At 38.5% G+C, this 22,780-nt stretch overlaps 3 protein-coding genes and 1 pseudogene across 6 annotated transcripts in view; 1 reads left to right on the top strand and 3 right to left on the bottom strand.

The window, feature by feature from the left end:
* LOC18591310 (uncharacterized WD repeat-containing protein alr3466) lies at positions 4,779–6,613 on the top strand. The gene has a single exon (XM_007017361.2). It carries the CDS (start codon positions 4,919–4,921, stop codon positions 6,317–6,319), a length of 1,401 nt encoding a protein of 466 aa, XP_007017423.2. The 5' UTR covers positions 4,779–4,918; the 3' UTR covers positions 6,320–6,613.
* Positions 7,077–11,606, bottom strand: LOC18591309 (inactive protein kinase SELMODRAFT_444075). 4 transcript variants are annotated; one of them, XM_007017359.2, is made up of 9 exons: positions 11,259–11,606; positions 10,996–11,144; positions 10,258–10,352; positions 9,597–9,817; positions 8,775–9,497; positions 8,469–8,629; positions 8,154–8,233; positions 7,572–7,896; positions 7,077–7,452 (listed from the first exon to the last, which is right to left on the bottom strand). In XM_007017359.2, exons 1-9 carry the CDS (start codon positions 11,431–11,433, stop codon positions 7,303–7,305), a joined length of 2,079 nt encoding a protein of 692 aa, XP_007017421.2. In that variant the 5' UTR covers positions 11,434–11,606; the 3' UTR covers positions 7,077–7,302. The 4 variants fall into 4 exon arrangements, with proteins under 4 accessions (XP_007017421.2, XP_017981502.1, XP_017981500.1 ...); XM_018126013.1 differs by having other exon boundaries at positions 8,775–9,817; positions 10,238–10,352; XM_018126011.1 differs by having other exon boundaries at positions 8,775–9,817.
* LOC18591305 lies at positions 12,959–18,288 on the bottom strand (annotated as a pseudogene).
* Positions 18,975–22,780, bottom strand: part of LOC18591306 (cytochrome P450 CYP82D47) — a 6,310-nt gene continuing 2,504 nt past the window's right edge. Inside the window, exon 2 of the mRNA XM_007017355.2 lies at positions 18,975–19,733. Within this exon, the coding sequence (XP_007017417.2) occupies positions 19,113–19,733 (621 nt within the window). The 3' untranslated portion in view covers positions 18,975–19,112. The remainder of the gene's footprint in view (positions 19,734–22,780) is intronic.

Genomic DNA, 22,780 nt, shown 5'->3' with positions numbered 1-22,780 from the left:
TTTGAGACAGTAATGAACTCATGAAAGTTGCTTTACCATTCTGCTTAGATCTCGCTAGCTGGAGGCTGGTGCTGTTAGAACTAAAACTGCGCTTTGAATCTGAATGCAATATCTAATTTGGGTTTTGACAGTATAGAAGAGAAAAACCGAAGGGTACAATTTTTTTCCCCTATAAGACAAGAAAGCTGGTTAAAATAGCAGTTATATGGTAACAAAATCAACATGGTCAATCTCTTCCCCTTTTCTTCTAGTTTTTTTTTCCCTTCTCTTTGTTCGGTCATGAACTATATAGATATCATCAGCTGTCCAATCTTTGCAATCAAATCATTAATGGGTCTATCATGTTGCCTGGTGGACCATAACTTAAAATCAGGTTTTAGGTGTGAATACACTCTGGATCTTGGCAGATATCATCTTTAATCTGTGGCCAATTCTATTCTAGCAACGATCTTGTTGCTTCCAAATGCGAAATACTGAACAAGCGATGCCATGGAACTGGACACAAATCCATCCTAAAAAATTACGACAAAAATAATAATATACAAACTCTTACTTATATTCCACCAAAGACCAACGTCTTGCTGATGTTTTCATCTTTGATCCGTCAACGTCTTTGAACATAAACTAAATGCGAAGTGGTTGGAAACCAGAGATAAGACTGCTTATAATAAATTATGTAGTTGGATTAAATGTTTCATGTAAAAGCTGGGAATCTCATGATGATAAAGTCAAAAAAATTTCCAGCATAAGATACCATAGCTAGGCCAAGATTTTCAACCCTTTGCATTTAAAGATGATCCCTTCCCAAAAGTTCAATCATATCCTTATGTTAGTAATAGTATATTGTTAAATGATTAAAAGGTCATAGTTCTTCGAAAGTGGGCCTTAAGGAGCTCAAAATTGGGCATGAAGGTCCATATTCTGCATCCACGTTAAAGCAGATTTCCAAGCAAATATTACGTTTTGCAAGAAAAACAGTACGGAATGTTACATTCTCCAGACAAATCTTTGATACATCAATCTGAACAATAGAAGACTTGTTAGAGCTTCTGCTTTCACTGACATAGATAACTGTACAAATATTGATTCATATGCCAGACAGATTAAACCTGTACACAACTACAATTAAAGAGCAGCAAAAGCATCATCGATCCACTTTAATCCATGGACCGAAACTTTGTTTTCGGTTTTGGCCTGCAACGACGAGCCAAGGAAAGATTGCAGTGCGGATTTGACGTTGTTCATACGCTTACGGTGACGGATTCTCCGCAAAACCACTTCCTTGTCCAGGGTTTGCTTGGAATGAATTGGCTTCATGTGGAGATGGCTGGTTACATAATCCATGTTCTCTTGCTCTTCTTGATCTTCAGCGCAGTTGTTGTTGTCGTCGTCGTCCTTGATGATGATGTTCTTCTCAGGTTTAGAGAGAGGCATTTTTGAACTGTGGGGAATTTAGCAGGAGTGTCTAGTAGAGCAACGAGTGTGAAGAGCAAGAGAGTTGGGGAAGAAGAGTATTTATAGAGGATAAAGCGTTATGAAGGGGATTAATTTGGTCGGTTTGGTGGGTTCGATATGCCTTCGGGAAGTGTTTCGCAATCAGATAGCAGAATCCATAGTTTTTTAGGTGGTCGGTTCCAGACTCCTTGTTGAAAATTGTAATTTATGATGCTATCTTTTGTCAAAAATCTTTGTTTCCGCCATGTCATGTTTACATGAGCTTCACTTTGGATTTGGTTGGGTTTTCTGGGAATCATCCCATGTGCTCCATGCATGGCTCTTTTATTCTCCTTTTCTTCCTTGGTGGTGAATCACCTTTCTCTTTTCCATATGTTTCTCACGATAATTTAAATCCATAACAAAGCTCAGAATCAGATTCCAACAATAAAGCCTTGATTATGTTATTATTTAATGAACAATTCGATTTGAAATCAGTTGGCCGGAAGGCAAGCTTTGGGTTTTTGAAAGGCGAGGGCAGTGGGAAGTTTGGACAGGCTTGGCCCAAAAACAGGGGCTCTTTTGCAAATAGACATTGCAGTTCATCAGCCAAGGCCCAATAACTGTGGCTCTTTGGCAAATAGACATTGCAGTTCATCAGCCAAGGCCCAATTGCTCCATGTGTATTGCGCTCGGAATTGCTAAGGTGTTACCTCCAGATTCAACAAAAACTGAATGTTTTATTCTCCTCTTTCATTCCAATTCCTTTATATGTATGTTTCTTGCAAGCCTCTAGCACTGACAAGTTCTTCTAAATTTAGCTGCTGTCAAATTCAGTCTCAAGCAAAGTTTTGGATCGACTAATTTTTTTCCCTTTCGGTTCAGTTACGCAGAACGTTTGCTGCTTCCAGGATTCAACTAAAGCCTGAAAAGTAACAAGTAATTGCCCCTATATTTTGTTCTTCCTCCTCTCCTGATGGTAATTGTCATATCAATTTGATGATGAATGGTCATTACCTTAAAGGGCAATGGAGTAATAATCATTTGTGCTTTCTTGTCTAGGATAAGTAAGGCAAAACATCTTGATTTTGTTTATTGCTTCTATGTAGTCTTTCATTCAAACGTGAGAAAGGACCTTTTGCTTGGGATCATGTATTAGGTTTAGCAGCTATACGGAAAAGACAGCCTAATCTTTGTATCAGAGGCAAGAGGTTTCTGTTTTATAAGGTAATAATGCTTAATTACAAATAGATCCAATGGTAGCCCTTTTTATCACAATGATCATTTTAAAGCAAAGAGTTCATAAGTCGTCATTTTCAATTCTAAGTGGCAAAAGCTTACAATTATACTACTCATTCCTGATTAGAGCTAACGTGGGAATTCATGTTTGATGGGGTTGGGGTTTCCCACTTGTGATACACCAAGCCAAAAACCCCAGTCATTGTATCCTCGCGGGGTGTCTAGCCAGGTGTCTCTTAACCAATAAACATCAATGGAACAACAAGTGTTCTGGCCTTTCGGGATTTGATATCCATTGAATCGGATCAGATTCTCTGTAACTGGACATGTTGGGGAAGGCAATTTGACAAAGCACTAAAGATCAACAACACGTAATAAGCTATAACATTGCAGCATGGTGGTCTGCACTGTTTACTCTGCACTCTTCAAGTATGGATTCTATTAATAAATACTCAGGCAGTATCCTGATTTTTTATTTGGGGACGACAACCCCATAAGTAACATGTCAATTTTGTAACGAAATAGGATTGATTGTTTGCCTCACTCCTTCCAAAATTAGCAACTGGCTTGGTGAGACAACGGTCACGACCCAAGCAGTTTGGCTCTGAACCAGTAACACTCCCAACTTCCCAACCATTTTTACGTAGTGCGGGACAAGTGGCCATAGAACAGTGGCTGGTTGATTGGTCCCTAGCCTATAGGGAGCAGAGTTGAAGAGTACCAGCCTACCAAGTGACATTCTCAACGTTCTATGAAAAAGACATGGCAACAACCACGCTTCTGTCCTATGTACGTGGCGGTTGCACTGTTAGTCTAGGGAATTGCGTCACACCTGTCAACAAACAAGTGGTGTTTTTCTAGTTCCTGTCATTTTTTTATTAGCTTCTGTCCTTTTTTTGCTTTCCTCAGTCATTTCAGGCAAAAGCTGTAACAGTTTAGTCTATCTAGGTACGAAGGATTTTACAGCAAGCAACCATTTTTCTATGTTAACCAGAGGAAGTGCATAGGATTCAATCCCAGGTCAGAACGTTGCACTCGAGAAGGCTGATTGGATCGATTGATAGTCATTTTCTCTAAATTTCTAAGGCGTGGCATAGCGCCCCAACAGTTGGGGTAAAGAGGTTCCCTTCATTCGATGATGTTTATGAACACGATATCTGTGAGTGGCGTTAATACCTTATCGGGGACTGGGACCAAATTCTTCAACGTTGCACATTTCTTCACACTTTTTAGCAAATTTTTGCCAGGATTTTGTGCAGGGTTAACAGACAGTGGCTAGAAACTGTGAAACGCTGGAATACACCCATCACACTCTACTATCTAATCTGCCAAATGAACAACTACCAAACCCTGTATTCTATACGTATATATATATATATATATATATATATATATCTTTTAAACTACTTATTTTTTGTGGTGGAGGGCGAGGAGTTGAATTTTCATAAGACATACAGTGCTTGCATTTTACTTTTCCTTTTGAAGTGTAGCCAAAGATGGAACTACGGAATTATTGTAAATTATTGCATTTCCTTATTTACTCCCTTCACAATGTCACTCTTGTTTTAACCTCGCAAAACTTTACTTCTCGTCTAATGATTGATGCCATTGTCATAGGCTGGTAGCCGAAAGAAGGGAAATGAACGGCAGAAAGTGGCAAAGTGCTCCAATAATTTTTCCATGGCCTCGTACTCAGAAACTTTCATTTCGAGCAAACCGCATCCCAAGCCATTGTTTCTCCAAGCTGATTTCTTAAAATAAACAGAAGTTTAAGAAACTATAGACCCCATAGAACCCGAGACCTGTCACTGCATGATTGGATGGTAGCCTGCCTTGGTCTGCAATATGATTTGTGGAATTGGTTTTAAAGATAGAAATTAAAGCGGCCACCGTACAAATGACAACAACCGAGATTGTAACTAATAAAACTACCAAGCAAGGTAATATTAGGCAACGGACCCCGGATTCCCTGGACCCATGACCCCATTTCTATAAGCAACTGATACATTTGGTCCGCACACTCGTCGAAATCTGATATCGCCAAATCTCCTCCACGGTCCCTCTCCCCACTTCTATAATTGCAATATGTATGCATGCAAAGGGAACCAGGTTTTCATATGCTCTCAACCCCTCAAATCTCTCCTGTCCATCTTCTCTTTCGTTATATTTCTATAATTAGAACTTGCTTTGGTTTTTTGGGTGTTGGGTAGTTTGATACTATATTGTTTTTTGTCTGGGGATTGGAATGAGAGACGCAGGAGGGGGCACAATGTTCGCAGAGGCTGATAGCATTCCAAGAGCCAAGTTTGGCAACATTATGCATTCGGATCCTAACCTTTCCGTGACTGCTCCTGCGAGCGATGATGATTTGTGCCTTCGTTACAGCAGCGCATCCGCTGCCAGCCCTGCCTTTTATGAACCGAACAGGATGAGCGGCGATGGCTCACCCTTGACCATGTCACCATGGAACCAAACGTCTCCTTTCAGCAAATCTCCATGGACCCCTTTCGAAGACGACAACGTTCCAGCGAACAGTCTCATCGGCTCGCTTATACGTGAAGAAGGCCATATTTATTCCTTAGCGGCCACAAAGGATTTACTTTACACTGGCTCTGATAGCAAGAACATTCGTGTGTGGAAGAATCTCAAAGAATTCACCGGCTTCAAATCAAACAGCGGTTTAGTAAAGGCCATTGTGATATCCGGTGAAAAGATATTTACTGGTCATCAGGATGGGAAGATTCGCGTTTGGAAAGTCTCCCCTAGGAACCCCAGCGTTCACAAACGAGCTGGAACTTTGCCAACTCTCAAAGATATCCTTAAAAGTTCCATTAAACCGAGCAATTACGTAGAAGTGAAGCGGAAGCGCTCTTTATGGATCAAACACTCGGATGCGGTGTCTTGTTTGAGCTTGAACGTGGATCAAGGTCTTCTTTACTCTGCTTCGTGGGACAGAACCTTGAAAGTTTGGAGAATTTCTGATTCCAAATGTCTTGAATCAATTCATGCACATGACGACGCTGTCAACTCTGTCGTTTCGAGCAAGGCAGGAATGGTTTTTACTGGCTCAGCAGATGGAAGCGTTAAAGTGTGGCAAATGGAACTGCACCGGAAAGGAACAAAGCATACATTGTCTCAAACTCTTTTACAACAAGAATGTGCGGTTACTGCCTTAGCAATCAACACCCCTGGTTCAGTAGTGTACTGTGGCTCCAGTGACGGTCTGGTCAACTTCTGGGAACTTGAAAAGCAATTATCTCACGGCGGGGTACTTAAAGGGCACAAGCTGGCAGTTCTTTGCCTTTCGGCTGCAGGGAATTTGGTGTTTAGCGGATCAGCCGATAAGACTATATGTGTTTGGAGGAGGGACGGCAACATCCACACATGCCTCTCGGTGCTGACAGGGCACACCGGGCCGGTGAAGTGCTTGGCTGTGGAAAAAGATCAGGAATTGGGAAATGAGCAGCGGTGGATTGTTTACAGTGGGAGCCTTGATAAGTCCGTGAAGGTATGGAGCGTTTCGGAGTTTGCCCAAATCGGAGCGGTGCAACAGAATCAGCAGACGGAGAGTTATGATGTGGGGTCCTTCCCATCTGATGGGAGCTTGTCGTCTGCCAGCAGAGCCAGCCAGAACAGGAGGAACTGATGCCAAGGAATTTCGGGTGTTTGCATTTTTGAGATTCTGATGTAACCTTATGATGCCACGTGACATCATTTGTAATAAAAATCTGCTGTGTTTGACACGTGGAATTGAGGTTTCCGTAGCATAGTGTATGTTGCCTATTGGGATTTGCTTATCAGAGAGGGTGAAAGGATCAACAGGGATTTTTTCAATGGGTATGTATTATTGTAATGCTTTTTATGGACTTGATGATTGGCTACTAATGAAATGGAGACAAATTAAGGTATGCTTTCTTAAATAAATATTTCTTTTCTTGGATCTTTTGTCTATCAAATCTTGAGGGAAGATTGTGTAATGATCATCCAACTTCATGGAGACGCATAAACATAGGATATTCCTCTATTGTTTACATAGATATACCCACTTTGAGTTACTGTTTACAAGTTCATTTGATAGCAGTGTCGTAGCCAAAATCAGTTACCTTTTGATTCTTCCTGAAGGGTTCTCTTCCTTTGTGTACTATGTGTTATTCATGTGGTTCATTTGGCACTTCAATCAGACTAGTTTCGCTTTCAAGTTTCATTATCTGATGGAAAGAGGAGGACCATAATGGAGCATGGAGAGCAATACTCCTGTTGGAACTCTGCCTCTACCAACCACTAGTGTTTTGCCTAAGAGGCAAGGAAACCCTGTCCTCTTTGTTCTTTCTCACTAATCATTTGTTACTTACCTATGTTGACAGGGACACAGACAGAAGAAGAGTAATGTGACTTGGTCAAAATTCAATTAAAGAACAGTCGATATAGGTCACTATCTTATTAATTTTCCAGTAATAGTACAAAATCCTGATATATTCTTTGATATCACAAATGTGAGCAACGAATGAGCTCATATTACTAACATGCAAAACTTTTAAGGGCAAAGTATCTTCAAGTTGCATCAAAAGGAAAAAAGAATCATGTGAATCAGCTATACAAGCATCAGCCCTTGTTGTCTGTAGAATCAATTCAATGTGAAAGCCTTCGAGAGTGGCGTCTCCTAGATTCAGGTTGTGTTTGAGTCTTCAATCCACGCAAATGGCCGCTTCTGTTGCCAATGGAGTTCAGGTCTAAACTCAGAGGAATGCTCACATCTCCTCCTTCAAGCATTCTAAGGACCTAACAATTTGCAAATGACAGTGGAAATTTCTGAATTTCCATTCCAAGCTCAGGAGAGAGTAGGGGAAAGAAAGGATTATGAAATGAATTAGAAGTTAAGGACAAGGCAGGCAGCAGACCTTTGACATTGATGGTCTTGATTCCGGATCAGGACTTAGGCACAGGAAAGCAGCACGACCCATGGCCTGTAGTTGATGAGTGTAGTCCTGGACTTTGCTGGAGGCCAAACATGGATCAAGTAACTGATAAATATTTGCCATTATTTGGTTTGAGTCTAATGCAGCTAGAGGGTGGAACCATTCAGATAAGAAATTCTGTCCCTTGTAAAATTGCAAGTCACTGATTCTTTGACCTGTCATTAACTCTAGTAGTACCACTCCAAATGCATAAACATCAACTTTCTGTGTAATCCTTCCACCATCCAAATACTCCGGTGCAAGATACCTGGATTTAGTCATTTTCAGCCCCATTAGAGTGATAAACATTTTCACAAGTTTGATACGTATTTACTGTTTTATGTGAGTGCAGGTGACTACAAAATAGTAATGTTAGGTCTTAAAGAATTCAGACCAGAGATTATAACAAAGCACATCTGTAAACAGGGTTACCTTCTTAAATGGTAGAATGAGACATTTCACAAAGAAAAAAAAAATGATGAATGAGCCTTAAAACACAGGCAAATAAGGATATTTAGGAAGTACCCTGAAGTTCCAATGGCTCGCTCCTCGCTTCCAACAATCCATTGATCAGAATGCCATCTAGCAAGTCCAAAATCAGTAACCTGAAGAGACAACTAAAAAGTTAGGGCATGATTTTTCTACAAAGCATATCTAATTCTTTCATGGCAGTTATATAGCCACTTGAGCAACACTGCAACAGGGATGGAAAATGAGAATTTATCATTTGAAGAGATTGGTGTGTTGTACTTTTCTTTATGATGAATTCAGGTTTGTATCAACATGAAGAAGAACAGACATTAACGCTTTCTGAAAGGTCCAAAAGCTAAATGAAGATACCTGAGGCTCAAAATCATGAGTCAGGAGAATATTTTTGGGCCGCATATCTCTGTGTACTATACAACCAACTCTGCAATCTTCATGAAGGTATCGCAAGCCTCGTGCTGCCCCAACTGCTATTCTTAGCCGTGATTGCCAATCTAGAGAGGTTTTGTTGCTCCCTGTCAACCAGATATAACCAATATAATTTAGAGGACAAAGGTTCTCAATGCAAATAGAAAAAAGGAGCATATGGAAACCAAAAGAACATACAGGAACTTATAAACAATATGATATTGAAAGAAATAAAAATGAGAAATTGAATACCATGTAAATGGAAATCCAAGGATCCATTGCATATGTATTCATAAACCAAGACTCTCTTGTTGCCATCAATACAAAAACCAATTAGCAACACAACATTCCTATGTTGTGCACAGCTCAAAACTTGTACCTCCCTGCAGAAATCAATATCTGCTTGACAGCCAACAAACTTTAACAGCTTCACTGCAACCACCTGACCATCTCTCAAAATCCCCCTGTAAACGACACCAAAACCACCTTCTGCCAAGAAATTCAATTCTGAAAATCCATTCGTAGCTTCCTCCAGCTCCTCATAAGAAAACCGTCTTGGGGGTTTGCCAAAGACTGGTGCCTGGTGTTGACAAAATGAGCACAAGGGAGGAGGTACTGAGGATGTTCTGCCTAAAGCAACTGCATCCCTAATGTTTGAGCTAACCATGTAGTCTGTTCGTTGGCTTTGGTGGACATGCCTACCTGCCTTCGTAACTTGATCATATTGGACAAACTTGCCAAGCAGGGTTTTGGAAGTAGGGGATATGATTTTAGTTCTATTGCTTTTGGTTTTATGAGGCTTTTCTTCAATATGATTTTGGGGAATCCAAAATATACTCTTGTCATTACTTTTTCCAGAAGATGCTGGATTTGCTGATAGATTTATAAGCTCTTCCCCATATGAATTGAGAACTGTAAGTTGGTTATCCAAGTTGTTCTCATCATCTATGGAAGTGTAATTTCCTCTGTTCAGCCCTTCAAAAAGAGGATTTTGTTGATATACCAGGAAAAGAGATGTTGCTGAATCAGAACTTGGTAGCAACCGCTCTTGGCTTGTTCTTGAATAAGAAGTACCTGGCTCTTCTGGGCTGCCGACTGGAGTAGAATGCTTCATCCGGTGTCCTAGGAACTCTCCAGCATCCACAACCGGTGAAGCAGCAGCAGAGAAATAGGGAGTTTGAAGTTCATTTATGCATTGTAAATTAAGCCTGAGAACTTTTGCTTGTGAACCTTTCATCACTACAATGTTGCAGTGAAGTTCATCTAGGCAATGTTTCAACTCCTGCTTTAGTTTTCTGATTCAGTAAAAACAACTCTTTTGTAAGTTTAACACAAAAAATAACTTCAGATTTAAGATAATATGAATTTCTGTCATGCCAAATTGTTTTGCTGAGATTTTACAGACATTAGTACATGTCTTGTTACCAATCAGATTGATCTTTTACCAGACAGAATTAAGAACTGTAACATGTAATATTTGTATTTATTTGTGATAAGTACTTAAAATTTACTACCATAAACACAAATAATCACAGAACTGTTGCATATGAGCATGTTCCACAGGCATCCGACGTTAATCTTTGACCACTAAAATTAACAGATAAGACAAGTTGCCAGGGATTAATGAAATAGTATTAACGCATGCGTATTTATGGGGGTAAACGACAATTAAAACCAACCAACTTAACTAATAGCTTAGAAACAAGAAATAATACTTTTTTTTTATGTTAATTACTTGTCCAGTATGACCCAGTTGGCTCCATTGTTCTTTGCTTCAGCCGCCACAGCATTGCCAGTTGTTCCTGACACCACCTTAATCCTCACAGTAACCTGCCAATTAAGAACTCATTAATCATTATTAACCATATTTAAACTGACAAGTTCCTCCCAGAACAGAGGTATGATTGGCAGTTAACCCAACCCCCTCCCCCCCTTCTGTATCCTTTTCAATATTTTGTAGACGAGCATCTATGTGATCATTGCAATTTTGTAGAATTATTATAAAATTTTAGCTACCATCCATGAAAATCAGAATTACGAAAGATTAACATAATCCCAAATCCCAAATAAAGAGATGAGGTGGGGTTCCATGGAAAAAGAACTTTAATAATGTTGATTGGCAATAATGCACCTAAAGCAGAGTATACTACTTCATTTGCACATGCCACATGCCATTCAACCTCCCAAAGTCCAAACAAAGCCCACTAATCATTAACTTTTTTCGTTTCCATCTGACGGTAGAGCCTAAGCCACTGTTTGGACTCCAGGAATCTTCTAAACCCCGACATCTCAATCAGTTTGTAGATCCATTTACATGTTTGTGCTGTTTCTAGGCAATGCAAAAGCACGTCACTTCGCTTTTTGCAAAGTTCCGTAACACGTATTTGACAAATGGACCAAGGAGTCCACTATGCCGCCACAAGAAGGAAACGAATCCAACGTGGGCAATTCAGTAACTTTGACATTTGATTACCTCGATTTGGTTATGGAACTGAAGTACCATCTGTGAACATGACTCGGAGATCTGACAAATCCGTTCCGGTAACTCCTCCTGGATACTGCTCCCGCAATCTCCAGCCAACATCGGAAAATTCCAAAATCTTCTAACTTTTTTTAGATAAACTCGAAGAAAAAAGTCAATGCATGAACTTCTCAAGCAAAGGAAACGGCTAACAGTAAAAACTATAACAAGAATCTGAATTTCGATGTAAGGGAAAAAAAACAAGACAGGATTACCTTTTTTTTCACCAAGAAAGAGAGCAAGCAAGGTCACGCAATCGCCAGGACGAACAACGTGAGTCAGAGCCCATGCTAAGCCGGTTTTAGAGATGACCCTCTCTGCTCTAACAGCGACAACAACTTTTTCTAACGCTAGACTGGTGGTGGAGCGTTGCCTAAGGCTCAGCTCCATCTTTCCACTGGTGGTCAAGCTCTGGGGCAAAAAATCAGAGGGGGTGTTGAGACTTGAGGGTTGGTTTTTGGGCGTTTGTGATCGTGTTCTTTGATGGGTTGGCTTTTCATAAGCAGGGCAGGGCTGCAGCCTGCAGGGGCATAGTATGATTTAGTTGACTGTTAGTGAGCTAGCATATTGGGGTCCCATTTGCTTTAAAAGATCGAAAACGTTACCATTTTGATCACGTCGTTAGCGGCTATGTTTCACGTTAACCATTAAGGTTGATCCTAGGGAGTTTGCTTTCTGACTTAATTACCGTAGTTTTGGCAACTTAGAAAATTCAATATGTTCAGGATTTTGAGTGGATCTTTACTTAATTGACCGTCCCAGAAAGCATCTACTGGGCCTTCCTGATGTGTTCAGGACTTTTGGGTGGATCAAATTTGGATGTCCCCATGACAGTAACTCAGACAAAATCAACGACAGGATTAGACAAGGAACCAGGGTTCCTGTCTCTCCTTTCCTTTCATAAATAAAATTTGTTTCATATGCCAAGTTCAAAGAAATAATTAACATCAGATAAGTTTGATTTCACACTTTACCCATGATGAATTTCGATACTATCTCCTTGGATTGACGTATCCATTCTATCAAAATTTTCTTACTTCCTAGCTCCAGCCTGATAATAAAGACAAACATGAAACGAGCCTTTCTTTAATTGGGTGACAACAGACTGATAGTGACAGGTTTCTTCCCCTTTTCACTCGCCACTGGATGAACCTAGAACTGGAACTCACCGAGCCTGGACTATATATGCACGTTAAGCTAAGCCCCTTCCTTTAACTTTCAAGTTTTAAACAACTCCGATAAGGGGAAAAAGAGGAGTAAAAAGAAACAAAAATGACGGGGGATGTCTGTCTGGTCAATTAAAGGAAGCTGCAATTTTTCCCCAATAGTTGGGTGACCATCATGGGTAAGGCCAGCTTCCAAGACAAATTGGGAGATCCTCTCAATGAGGCCACATACAGATGCATGTCACAGGATTAAACGGCTGAGATCTCGAGATGATGACCAGTGATTTTTACTCGACATAGGAAGAAGAATCGAAGGATGAAGGAACATTGCTGGATGGTCATGACAGGTCACACACGAACACCCATGTGATGATAGTAATGACAATGGTTAATGTGATCGTTTTAAGGACCACGTTTGGGTTGATACTGTATAGAAAATTGGGTAATGGACCATTTTCGGATCGATGTCATGTCAAGTCACCATGACCGGCCCTTTTCTGGGCTGTTTATCAAGTTGCATTGGCAGGTGAGGAGTTTTCAAAGGAAACGGATGTTAATCTGCTGATCCAAGCTATCAGCTCTGTGGGAAAAACCGATGAGGTTTCTGTGTCAATCCAGGCTTTGCATGGGTTTCGAGAAACAACCCCTTCTAATGCCTGTGAAAGGGCTAGGGCCCAGGAGCTCAGGTCCGACAAACAAAGTAATATCTTCGAATTTAGCTTAAATAAATGAACTGAATGTCATCGTCGTTAGATTTTAGAAAGAATTTCCACTTAAATCAACTGGAAATAGACCAAGAGATTTTTATGACTACGATCTTTCAACAGCAATTAGCATATTATCTTTTATTCAATAAAATGAGATTATTGAACCTCCATCTCCATGGTCGACAGAGGTTTGATTTCGAAACCAAAGACGGCTCAATAGGGGCCAGTGCCCATTAGCAAGTTCATGCTGGAGTTGTCAAAATGTTGAATACTGCAAATTATTCATAGAGATGAGCAGGAAGGCGAGGTGTCAGAAGGACTTCAAGCGGAGTGGCTTTGAGATTGGTCAAACCAGCTGACTCGCTCATGTCAATTGGTTCATCTGATGGAGTTGTGATTTCAAATGCGTGCAACAAATTACCAACGGTGAAGTGCATAATTTGAAGGGCGAGCGAAACTCCAGAGCAAATTCTTCTACCGCTGCCAAATGGAATCAATTCATAGTTTTGACCCTTCACTTCAACATGTTTATGTGTTGTAAGAAATCTTTCGGGCTGGAACTCATCAGCTTTTGACCACACATTTAGATCCCTTTGTAGTTTGGCAAGATTTATGATAAGCCGTGTGCCGGCCGGAATGGAGTAGCGACCGGTGGTGCACTCCTCGATGGACTCACGTGGTATAGAGAGTGGAGCACCAGGGTATAAACGCATCGTCTCCTTGATGATGGCTAGGAGGTAGACCAAGTTTTTAATGTCTGATTCTTGCATATGCCTTTCTCTACCAATATGGGTGCCTAATTCATGTTGGGCTTTCTTCAAGGCATTGCGGTTGTTGAGAAGCAACGAGAAAGCCCAGACGGTGGTGGCCGCTGTGGCCTCTATGCTACCTAAAATAATGGCCTGCAAAGGGTGAGCCCAACACTATTAGAAGGTGAAATAAAGATTTAGAAGTTATTAGATACACCTGTCAAAATGGACTTGACCCATTGGGTCAGCTCATTCATTTAATATGAAATGGGTTGAGCCATGAAAATTTAGACCTATATTTAAATCGAGTTTAGATGAGCCAGCCCATCAAATTAGTGGGCTGGAGTGGGCTAGGGAGGGTCAGCCCTACGAGCAAAAAAAATTCATAAATTTAATTAATTTAATAATTATATATATAATTATATAAAATTAATAATTTAATTACCAATAATATTACTTATTTTATATATTTTAATGTGTTTAATCTTTACTTATCAAATTAATAGTTTTAATTTATGAATTAAATCATAAAATAATTTTATTAATAGAAAATTTATTAACTAAAATTATAAAAATAAATTTTTTTTTTTGAAAAAAAAATGGGCTGGCCCAACCAAACCCATGAGCTAGCAAGGGGTGAGTTGAGTTGAGGATTTCACAACTCATATAAAAAATAGGCTAGCTCGGCTTGACCCATATTTTTTCAACCCACAAGGGCTAGGGTCGGGCTGGGTTGAGCTGACCCATATTGACAGGTCTATTATAAGATAATGGGCACTTGGAAATAGAAAGCAAGTTGTCAGATGTCAGTAGTCACTTCACCAATAAATTTGTCAGGCAAAAAACAAGCTAAGCAACTCCCCAGGCACGTGGCTTTGTTGATCGTATTAGCATTATGGCTATGGAGCTCCGCAGCATCTTTAAGAAGCGACAACATTGTGTGCATGAAGCCATGTTGACAACTCTTTTATATAGAGTTATCATAGGGTAATTTTGAAACATAAATTTTACTTATTCTTTTAATTTTTAGTATAGTCTTTAGTAAATTTTCATGTTTTTTAATATAAGTCAACTTTTAGGGTGTCTAGTATTATTTAGATAATTTTAGCTTCATTTCTTTTTAAAATCTTTTAAATCAACCATTGATTATTGAACCTCTTGATATTGAAGGAATCATGGAGCCGAAAAAGAAGTTGAAGGAAAGGATCACAACAACTTTGCACTAGGGAGCTTGAAGGAGGAGAACATGGAAGCAGAAAGTACAAAGTTGCGGCTCCAAGAACCTCTTGGCAGAGAGTTTCTTGCTGCAACGAGAAACAGGGCATTAAGAGCAGCAGGATTTTCGCTGTAGCGAGAATCCAATCTCACTGTAGCGAAATTGAAGGTTTACAAGGCCAGGTCAGCTTTTAGCTCCCTGCAGCGAGATTCCAAACTCGTTGCAGCGAGAACATGTCAGAGAAAAGGAATATTCTGGGCTCGAGATCTTAGGTCAAGGCTGAATGAAAAAAGGACTATAAATAGAATTTTTTAAAGAAAAAGAGGCAGATTCGAGGGAGACACTTTGGGTAAGGAGAAATGCCCAAGTCATTTTCATGTAGATCATGTGTATATTGGCATTTACATCATTTGGATTCTCTATACTTGAAAAGTTAGTGGGATGCCAATGGTGGCTCTGTATTTTGATGGTTCGTGTCATGTCGAAGTGCTGGTTTGGGCTTTGAAACCAAAGCTAGAACACAAAGCCCAACATGAAATATTTGCCTCGCGCATATCAACGGAGTTCATGGAAGGGCGTTGCTATGTCAAACCCATGCAGCAAATTCGCTGCATAAACTGAAGCGCAGAGGGACCTCCTTGGCACAGTCTTTGACCACTACTAAATGGTATCGACTCAAAATTCTGACCCCTTAAATCGAATTTTTGTAAATAGTCAAAAACCTTTCTGGTTGAAACTTGTAATCACGATGGATTTCTGCATAACTATTTAAGTTCGACATCAACAGTGTTTCATTCCTAGGAGCAGAGGCAATATCATATGCCCAACAGCTCGTAAACTAGGAAAATTATTTGGAGAAAAACAGCTGTGAATTTATTCATAGAGATGAGGAGGAAGGCGAGGGGTGAGAATGACTTTGAGTGGCGTGGCTTTGAGATTAGTCAAACCGGCTCCCTCACCCATGTCGACTGGCTCATCCGACGGGGTTGTGATCTCAAACGCTTGTAGCAAACTAGCAAGGCTGAACTACAAAACCTGAAGCGCAAACGAAATCCCAGGGCACACTCTTCGACCGCTACCAAATGGAACCAATTCGTAGTTTTGTCCCTTGACGTCGAAATGCTTGTGGGTTGTGAGAAACCTTTCAGGCCGAAACTCGTCCGGATTGGACCAGGCTTTCGGATCACGCTGAAGCTTGGAAAGATTTACTAGAAGACGTGTTCCAGCCGTGATGAAGTAGCCGGCGGTGGTGTAGTCCTAGACGGACTCATGCGGCACGGAGAGTGGGGCAGTTGGGTATAAGCGAGTTGTTTCCTTGATGATGGCTTGGAGGTAGACCAAGTTCTTGACGTCCGATTCTTGCACCGGCCTTTCTCTACCAACGTAGGTGTCTAATTCTGGTTGGGCTTTTTCCAGGAAATCGCGGTGGTTGAGTAGTAAGGACAGAGCCCATGTTATCGTCACTGTCGTGGTGTCTGTGCCACCCAAAATTATAGCCTGCAAATTATAGTGGCCCAAAAAGGAAGTATTAAATGCTTTTAGGGTTTGGATATGAAAAAAGGTACATTTTGACTTGGCCTTTGGGCTCAATAAAAAGGTTAAACATCTAAAATCAAGCATCATGCGCCGTGACTCATATTAATATATAAGAAATTATCTATTTTGACACCATGGACTATTGAACCTTAAGGTGACAGCTGATTGATGTGTGACAAATACCAACCGGGGCAGTTCGGGTTTATCAGGAAGTTTCAAGTCGTTTTCCACTTTAATGCATGCCAAAAATTGGATCCGTGTTCAACTAAACTATTCTTTTTTTGAATCATGTTACCTGTTTGGTCACTTTTTGTATCTCAATCATTCTATGGCCTTTATAAAAAAAATTATTTATACTTTCTGCCTAAGCATGTACTAAATTACTATTTTTTTCGAAAGCGAAATTTATTATTCATGAGTAAATTATTGTTTTATGATTACGTGGAATAAATTTATTGAAATAAAATTTATAAAAGAAAATAAAGAAAATATGTTCTATATGGCCATCCATGGAACATTAGCACTTTTTTTTTTTCACAAAAATGATTATATATGTGATATAGCTGAACATGCAGCTCATGATTGAAGTGGATCTTGATTGGAGTGGTCTTGTGATTTACCAGAAAAGCAAACAAGAAAAGATGTGATTCTGGAGCAAAAGTTATGTAAGAACTCACTAGGCACGTGGCTTTGTTGATTGTATCAGCGTCATAGCTAGGGAGCTCTGCAGCATCGTTAAGAAGCGACAACATCATGCCCATGAAGTCATGCTCACTTTCCGCGTTGCCTGAATTTCTCTTCTGCTTATGCTCCTCTAACCATTCCTCAAGGATGTGGTCCAGTTCTTTTGCAGTCTTCTTCATGGCCTTCTCATGTCCTCCCAGATCTAACTACCTCAAGAAAGGCAGCGAGTCCCCAACCGTGAACGTTCCTGTCAGTTCAAAGAAATCCCTCAAGGCTTTTCTGCGTCCGTCGTTCTCGTCTTTCCCGTGCGAAGTTTCAGCCTCAGAGTATCTCTTCCCTACAACCATCTTGAAAACCATGTTTATGTTTAAGGTCCAAAACCATCTCTTCATCTCCACAAGCACCTTTCCTGAACTACTATTGCTTACGCTCTTAACCCCTAACTCGTAAAGTTCTTTAATCGATGTCCTAACCTCGGATTCTCGTATATGTATGAGCTTCTCCAGGCAGATGTTCGACAGTACCTCGAGCGTCGCTATCTTGCGAATTTGACGCCAGTAGGGGCCGTAAGGGCTGAAACCAAACATAACATAATTGTAACCCAAGAGCTCTGCAGCTAGAGTTCTTGGACGGTTGGCAAATGCTTTATCGTTGGTGGTGAAACACTCTTTAGCAATCTCTCAATTGCTTACGACTAGAGTTGGGTGCATGCCTAACTTGATGGTGAAGATCGGTCCATATGTGTCAGCCAAGTCACCCAAAACGACGTGGGCTGGTTTTGACCCTCCTAACAGGTGGAGGTGGCCTAGAATTGGCCTTGCACCGCTAACTTCCGGAGCTTTTCTCTTCATGCCCGAGCCTGTTCGATTAATCACTCTCGTAAATAACAAATAGCAGAAGATCAAAAAGGCAAAGACGCCAGCCATCCAACTTGCAGGGCTTGGAAGGAGGGTTTCCATGGTTGAAAGCTCTTACTTCTGTACTTTGAGGTCTTGGAATGAAGATAACTTCTGTAATTTGAGGTCTTGGAACGAAGATGACAAAACCTAAAGACAAGATAGTTTGACAGTTAGTATCGTTTTTGCCTTCCACCACACGACCACACGATTCTCATCTCCATTCGACTCTTATCTCCACTATTTTGATTAATCTTATTTAATTAGTTAAACTTTAATAATTTTATTTATGAATTAATAATGGACCCATTTAAGAATCGATTGATTTTGTATGATAAAAATTCACTGTTACGTGATATTTTAAAAAATAAACAAATAATTGTATTGAAAAACAGTAGATTAATAGCATTATTTAGAAAGTAGAGGTTACGTATCGAGGGAAATATTTAATTGTGTTTGGAATCAAATAGATTAAGGTTGAGATCTTATTTGTTTATATATAAAAAATTATTTGAGTCTGAAATCCCAAATAATTAAGTTGCTTATATGATTCAGATGAGGCTTAACTAAATGTAGTTAAATCAATTTGCCAACACGTGGCTTATCACTCGAATATTAAATGGAAGTTAGCTGAAAGGAGATATGTTAATTAAGTCATTTTCATCTAGATCATATATATCAATATATTTACATCATTTGGATTTTCTACATTTGAAAAGCTAGTGAGACGGTCTTAAATTTTGTCGTTTGCCAAAGGGTGGCTCAGCATTTTGATGGTTTGTGTCATGTTGGATTGCTTTTCTTGGTTTGGGTAGGGTTCATCGAATGGCGCTCCTATGTCAAACCCATGCAGCAAATAGGCGGCATAACCTGAAGCGCAGAGGGAACTCCTGGGCACATTCTTCTACCACTACTAAATGGTATTGACTCAAAATCCAGACACCTTACATCAAAATTTTTGTAAGTAGTCAAAAACCTTTGTGGTTGAAACTTGAAATCACGATGGATTTTTGTAAAGATTGAAGAAAAGTTCTGTGCCTTCAGGGGTATGGTAGCCATTAATAGCCTAAAAGTAATTAAGCTGAAGTTTCCTTTATTGTTGCAAATCATTCAAGCTAATAACAAACAGCAGGAAGACGTGGAGTAATCAAGACTTCGAGGGGAGAGACCTTCAAGTTTGTTATCCCTATGGCTTCACCCATATCAACCGGTTCATCTAAAGGAGTCCCTAGCTCGAACCCTTGCAGCAGATTAGCTAGTGTCAGCTCCAACACTTGGAGCGCAAGGGAAACTCCAGGACACATTCTTCTACCACTTCCAAATGGGATCAGCTCAAAGTTCTGGCCTCTGACATCAAAATCCTTGTAGGTAGTCAGGAATCTTTCTGGCTGAAACTCGCAAGGATCCGACCATGCATGTGGATCGCGATGAATTTTGTAAAGATTGATGAGAAGTCGTGTGCCTGCAGGGATATGGTAGCCACTCACGACGCAGTCTTCCATGGACTCATGCGGCACTGAAAGTGGTGCGGCAGGGTATAAACGCAGCGTTTCCTTGATGATGGCTTGAAGGTAGACTAACTTTTTAATGTCTGATTCCTCAACTAGTTTGTCTCTACCAACATGGATGTCTAATTCTTCTTGTGCTTTTTTCAGTGCGTTGCGGTTGTTAAGTAGTAAAGACAAAGCCCATGTCAGCGTAACCATTGTTGTATCAGAGGCCGCTAAGATCAAAGACTGCAAGAAGGTTGATTTATACCATATTAGAATGAAATTGCACATAAAATTTTACATCAAGAATTAAGAATATAAACAAAAGTCAATCAAGCACTTTGTCAAAAATCAACGAGGATCAAGCAATGAATCCTTTTAAGAAAGTTAGACCAATGATGTATGATCTAGTCAATTTGGATTTCATTAGTAAAAATCATTTTTTAAAAGAAAAATGTTATTGGCTTTAACACGATTATATATCTTAATAAATTTATCCTAGTGAATATTGTAATGATTTTGTTGATTTGATTTTTACATTTCATACGTAGTAATGGATCTTATCTTTGGATTTATCTAACAATACAATTATATGTCTTGTCAAGTACCATGGTTAATTAAAACAAAAGCAACCATGTAGGTAAGGTGATTTGGTTGAAAAAATCTTATTATCATGATCATTAGTAAGCTAAACTATCAGGTGCCATATATAATATAATATCTAAAAAAACCTCTAAATTATTTATGAAAATTTAAATATATTTTTCATTTTTATATTACATTTAATCAAATTCTTATATTTTTATTTTGCTATCAAATAAACTAACTATTGTTAGTTAAAATATTACTTATAATTTTATATCATGCAATGTTGATATGATATATTGACATATTATAATAAATGATAACATGATATATTTATATGACATGATAATATGATCCGGAAACATTTTTACACTCCACGTCATCATTTTAATACTATGTAAGTATAAAATGACAAGTGTTATTTTGATAAATTTTTTTAACTCAAAATAAAAAACGAAAACTTGATTAATCTTAATAAAAAGAATAAAAATTTATTTAAATTAATAAACTTCAAAATTAGATGAGAAATTAGCAAAGTCAATGAGTAGTAAAAAATTTTCCTAGTGAAGGACCTTAATTAAAGGGTATTTAATTTTCTTTTGGAGTTAAGATGACCTGCAACCTCAATCAATCCAAATTATAGCCAGCAAATGATAATGGCCCAAAAAGGAAGTATTAAATGCCTTTAGGCTTTGGATATGAAAAAGGGTACATTTTGACTTCGCCTTTGGGCTCAATAAAAAGGTTAAACATCTAAAGTCAGGCATCATGCGCCGTGATTCACATCAATATATAAGAAATTATCTATTTTGATTTATTAAATTTTATGATTTTATCTCATAAAAAACGATTCACAAATTAAAAATAATGTTAGCATCAATAATGTGAGATTCATAACTTTCTATTAACAGTATGCTTGGTTCACGGGAAGGAGTAAAATGGGAATAGAATAGTTATTCTAAGATAATAGAATAAGAGAAGAATAATAACTATGTAGAATGGTTTATGAGAATGGAATATGATAGAAATTATTATTATTACTTATTCCACTGTTTGGTTGGCAAGAATAATTTTAAGAATAGTTAAGAAATAATGGGTAAATGATAAAAATATATTTTATTAAAATTTAAAGATTTTTTAATTAAAAAACAAAAATACTATGATGAGAAAAAAATACTCTTTATTAAAATTAAAGAATTTATTTTGTAATAGATAAAAATATTCTGAGCAATAAAATCAAAATAACTTTTACTATAATTAAAATAATATTTGCATCAAAATGCAAATATATTTTTATTATAATTAATAATATTTTGTATTATAAAGATAATTAAACCTTTTATGATAATTAAATAATATTTAATATTAAAAGACAAAATATATTCTTAATTAAATTTAAATAATACTAAATATTATTCTTTATTGCATTTATTATATTCAAATAATAATATTAAATAATATTCTTTATAATATTTATTATAGTTAAATAATATTAATATAATAAATCATATTTAAATAAATTGATTTCCTTTGGTTGAAATAAGTTGAAAGTTAGTAACTCAGAGTTTGATGAAATGCTTTAATAGTATCCTTTTACTCGACTTTAGATCTTTTGAATGATGTTTGTTTACTCACTGAGATTATAAAATCTCACCACTCTCCTTTCCACCCATTTCAGGTTCAGATTAGGCTGTATATAGTTGAATTCATCGAGGACTACCCTTGGATTTGCATTCCTTCAAATTGTAGGTTCAGAGTCCTCTTTACTTTTGGTTATTCGGGGGCCCACTTGTTATTGTAAATGAAATTAAATACTCTGACTTACTGTATTATAGTATGTATGAATTTATTTAGCTTTTGCGCTACAAAAATTGTTTACGTATAACTTTATAAATATTGTTTTATAAGAAAATAGAATATTTTACTTAATATTTCTTTTATTTTCTTATTATATCCAAATAATCACAATTTCATTTTAAATGAAGATTTTAGGCTTTAAAACTCATTTTTGATTATGAATTATGTGTTTTGTACTCGCTTGCTACATTTTTATTGAATTTCAAAATTTTTGAAGAAAAATGACCAAAATGCCCTTGTGAGGAAAAATTTATTTTTCTATTGTTTTGAATTGGAAGTAGTTTATAATCTCTCAAAACATGATTTTAGCGACTAATACTCATGGGGGAAGCGAGAAAAACTGATGTTAAGCCTTGTGAGGTTTCGATTGATATTTTGGGTAATGAATGTCTATTGGGACGTCGCGACGGTTGTCACGGGCTCGAAGGGAGTTCCGGGTCGTGACAATTCTATTGGTATCAGAGGTTTTGGTTTTAAAGATAAGAGCTTTTGATTTTAAAGTGGTTTTAAAAATTTACAGTATCAGTGTGGCCCCGGGTTAAGTTGGGTTAGGTTGGATAGGATGCATGCATTTGCATATAGAGTCTAAGGTTGATTAAATTTGCCTTGTTCCCTTGTATAGATTGCCATGCCTCCTCGACACAGACGCCCACCTCTCACTACATCGATTGGGAGGGGAAAAGGTCGTTCCCAACGTCGTCAGCTGGATGCAGTAGAAAAGGAATCGACTGCATCCACCATTCGGGCAGCACCTGCTGCTGAGCAGGCCTAGACTCCTCCATATTCTCCACATCCTCCATATCCTCTGCCACCTACTGGTACTCTTACCATGTCTCTTGAGGTAGTCTAGG

This window comes from Theobroma cacao, chromosome 8 (assembly GCF_000208745.1).
Source record: "Theobroma cacao cultivar B97-61/B2 chromosome 8, Criollo_cocoa_genome_V2, whole genome shotgun sequence".
Classification (NCBI taxonomy): domain Eukaryota; kingdom Viridiplantae; phylum Streptophyta; class Magnoliopsida; order Malvales; family Malvaceae; genus Theobroma; species Theobroma cacao.
Note: the sequence above shows the minus strand (reverse complement) of the source record. Positions and strands in the feature narration are given on the sequence as shown.

Coding starts and splice junctions, on each gene's coding strand:
- LOC18591310 (XM_007017361.2), top strand. CDS start 4,919: ATGAGAGACGCAGGAGGGGGCACAATGTTCGCAGAGGCTGATAGCATT.
- LOC18591309 (XM_018126011.1), bottom strand. CDS start 11,433: ATGGAGCTGAGCCTTAGGCAACGCTCCACCACCAGTCTAGCGTTAGAA. Junction 8,234..8,468: donor CTCATGATTTTGAGCCTCAG/GTATCTTCATTT, acceptor TTGTCTCTTCAG/GTTACTGATTTTGGACTTGC. Junction 7,897..8,153: donor CGAGCCATTGGAACTTCAGG/GTACTTCCTAAA, acceptor GACTAAATCCAG/GTATCTTGCACCGGAGTATT.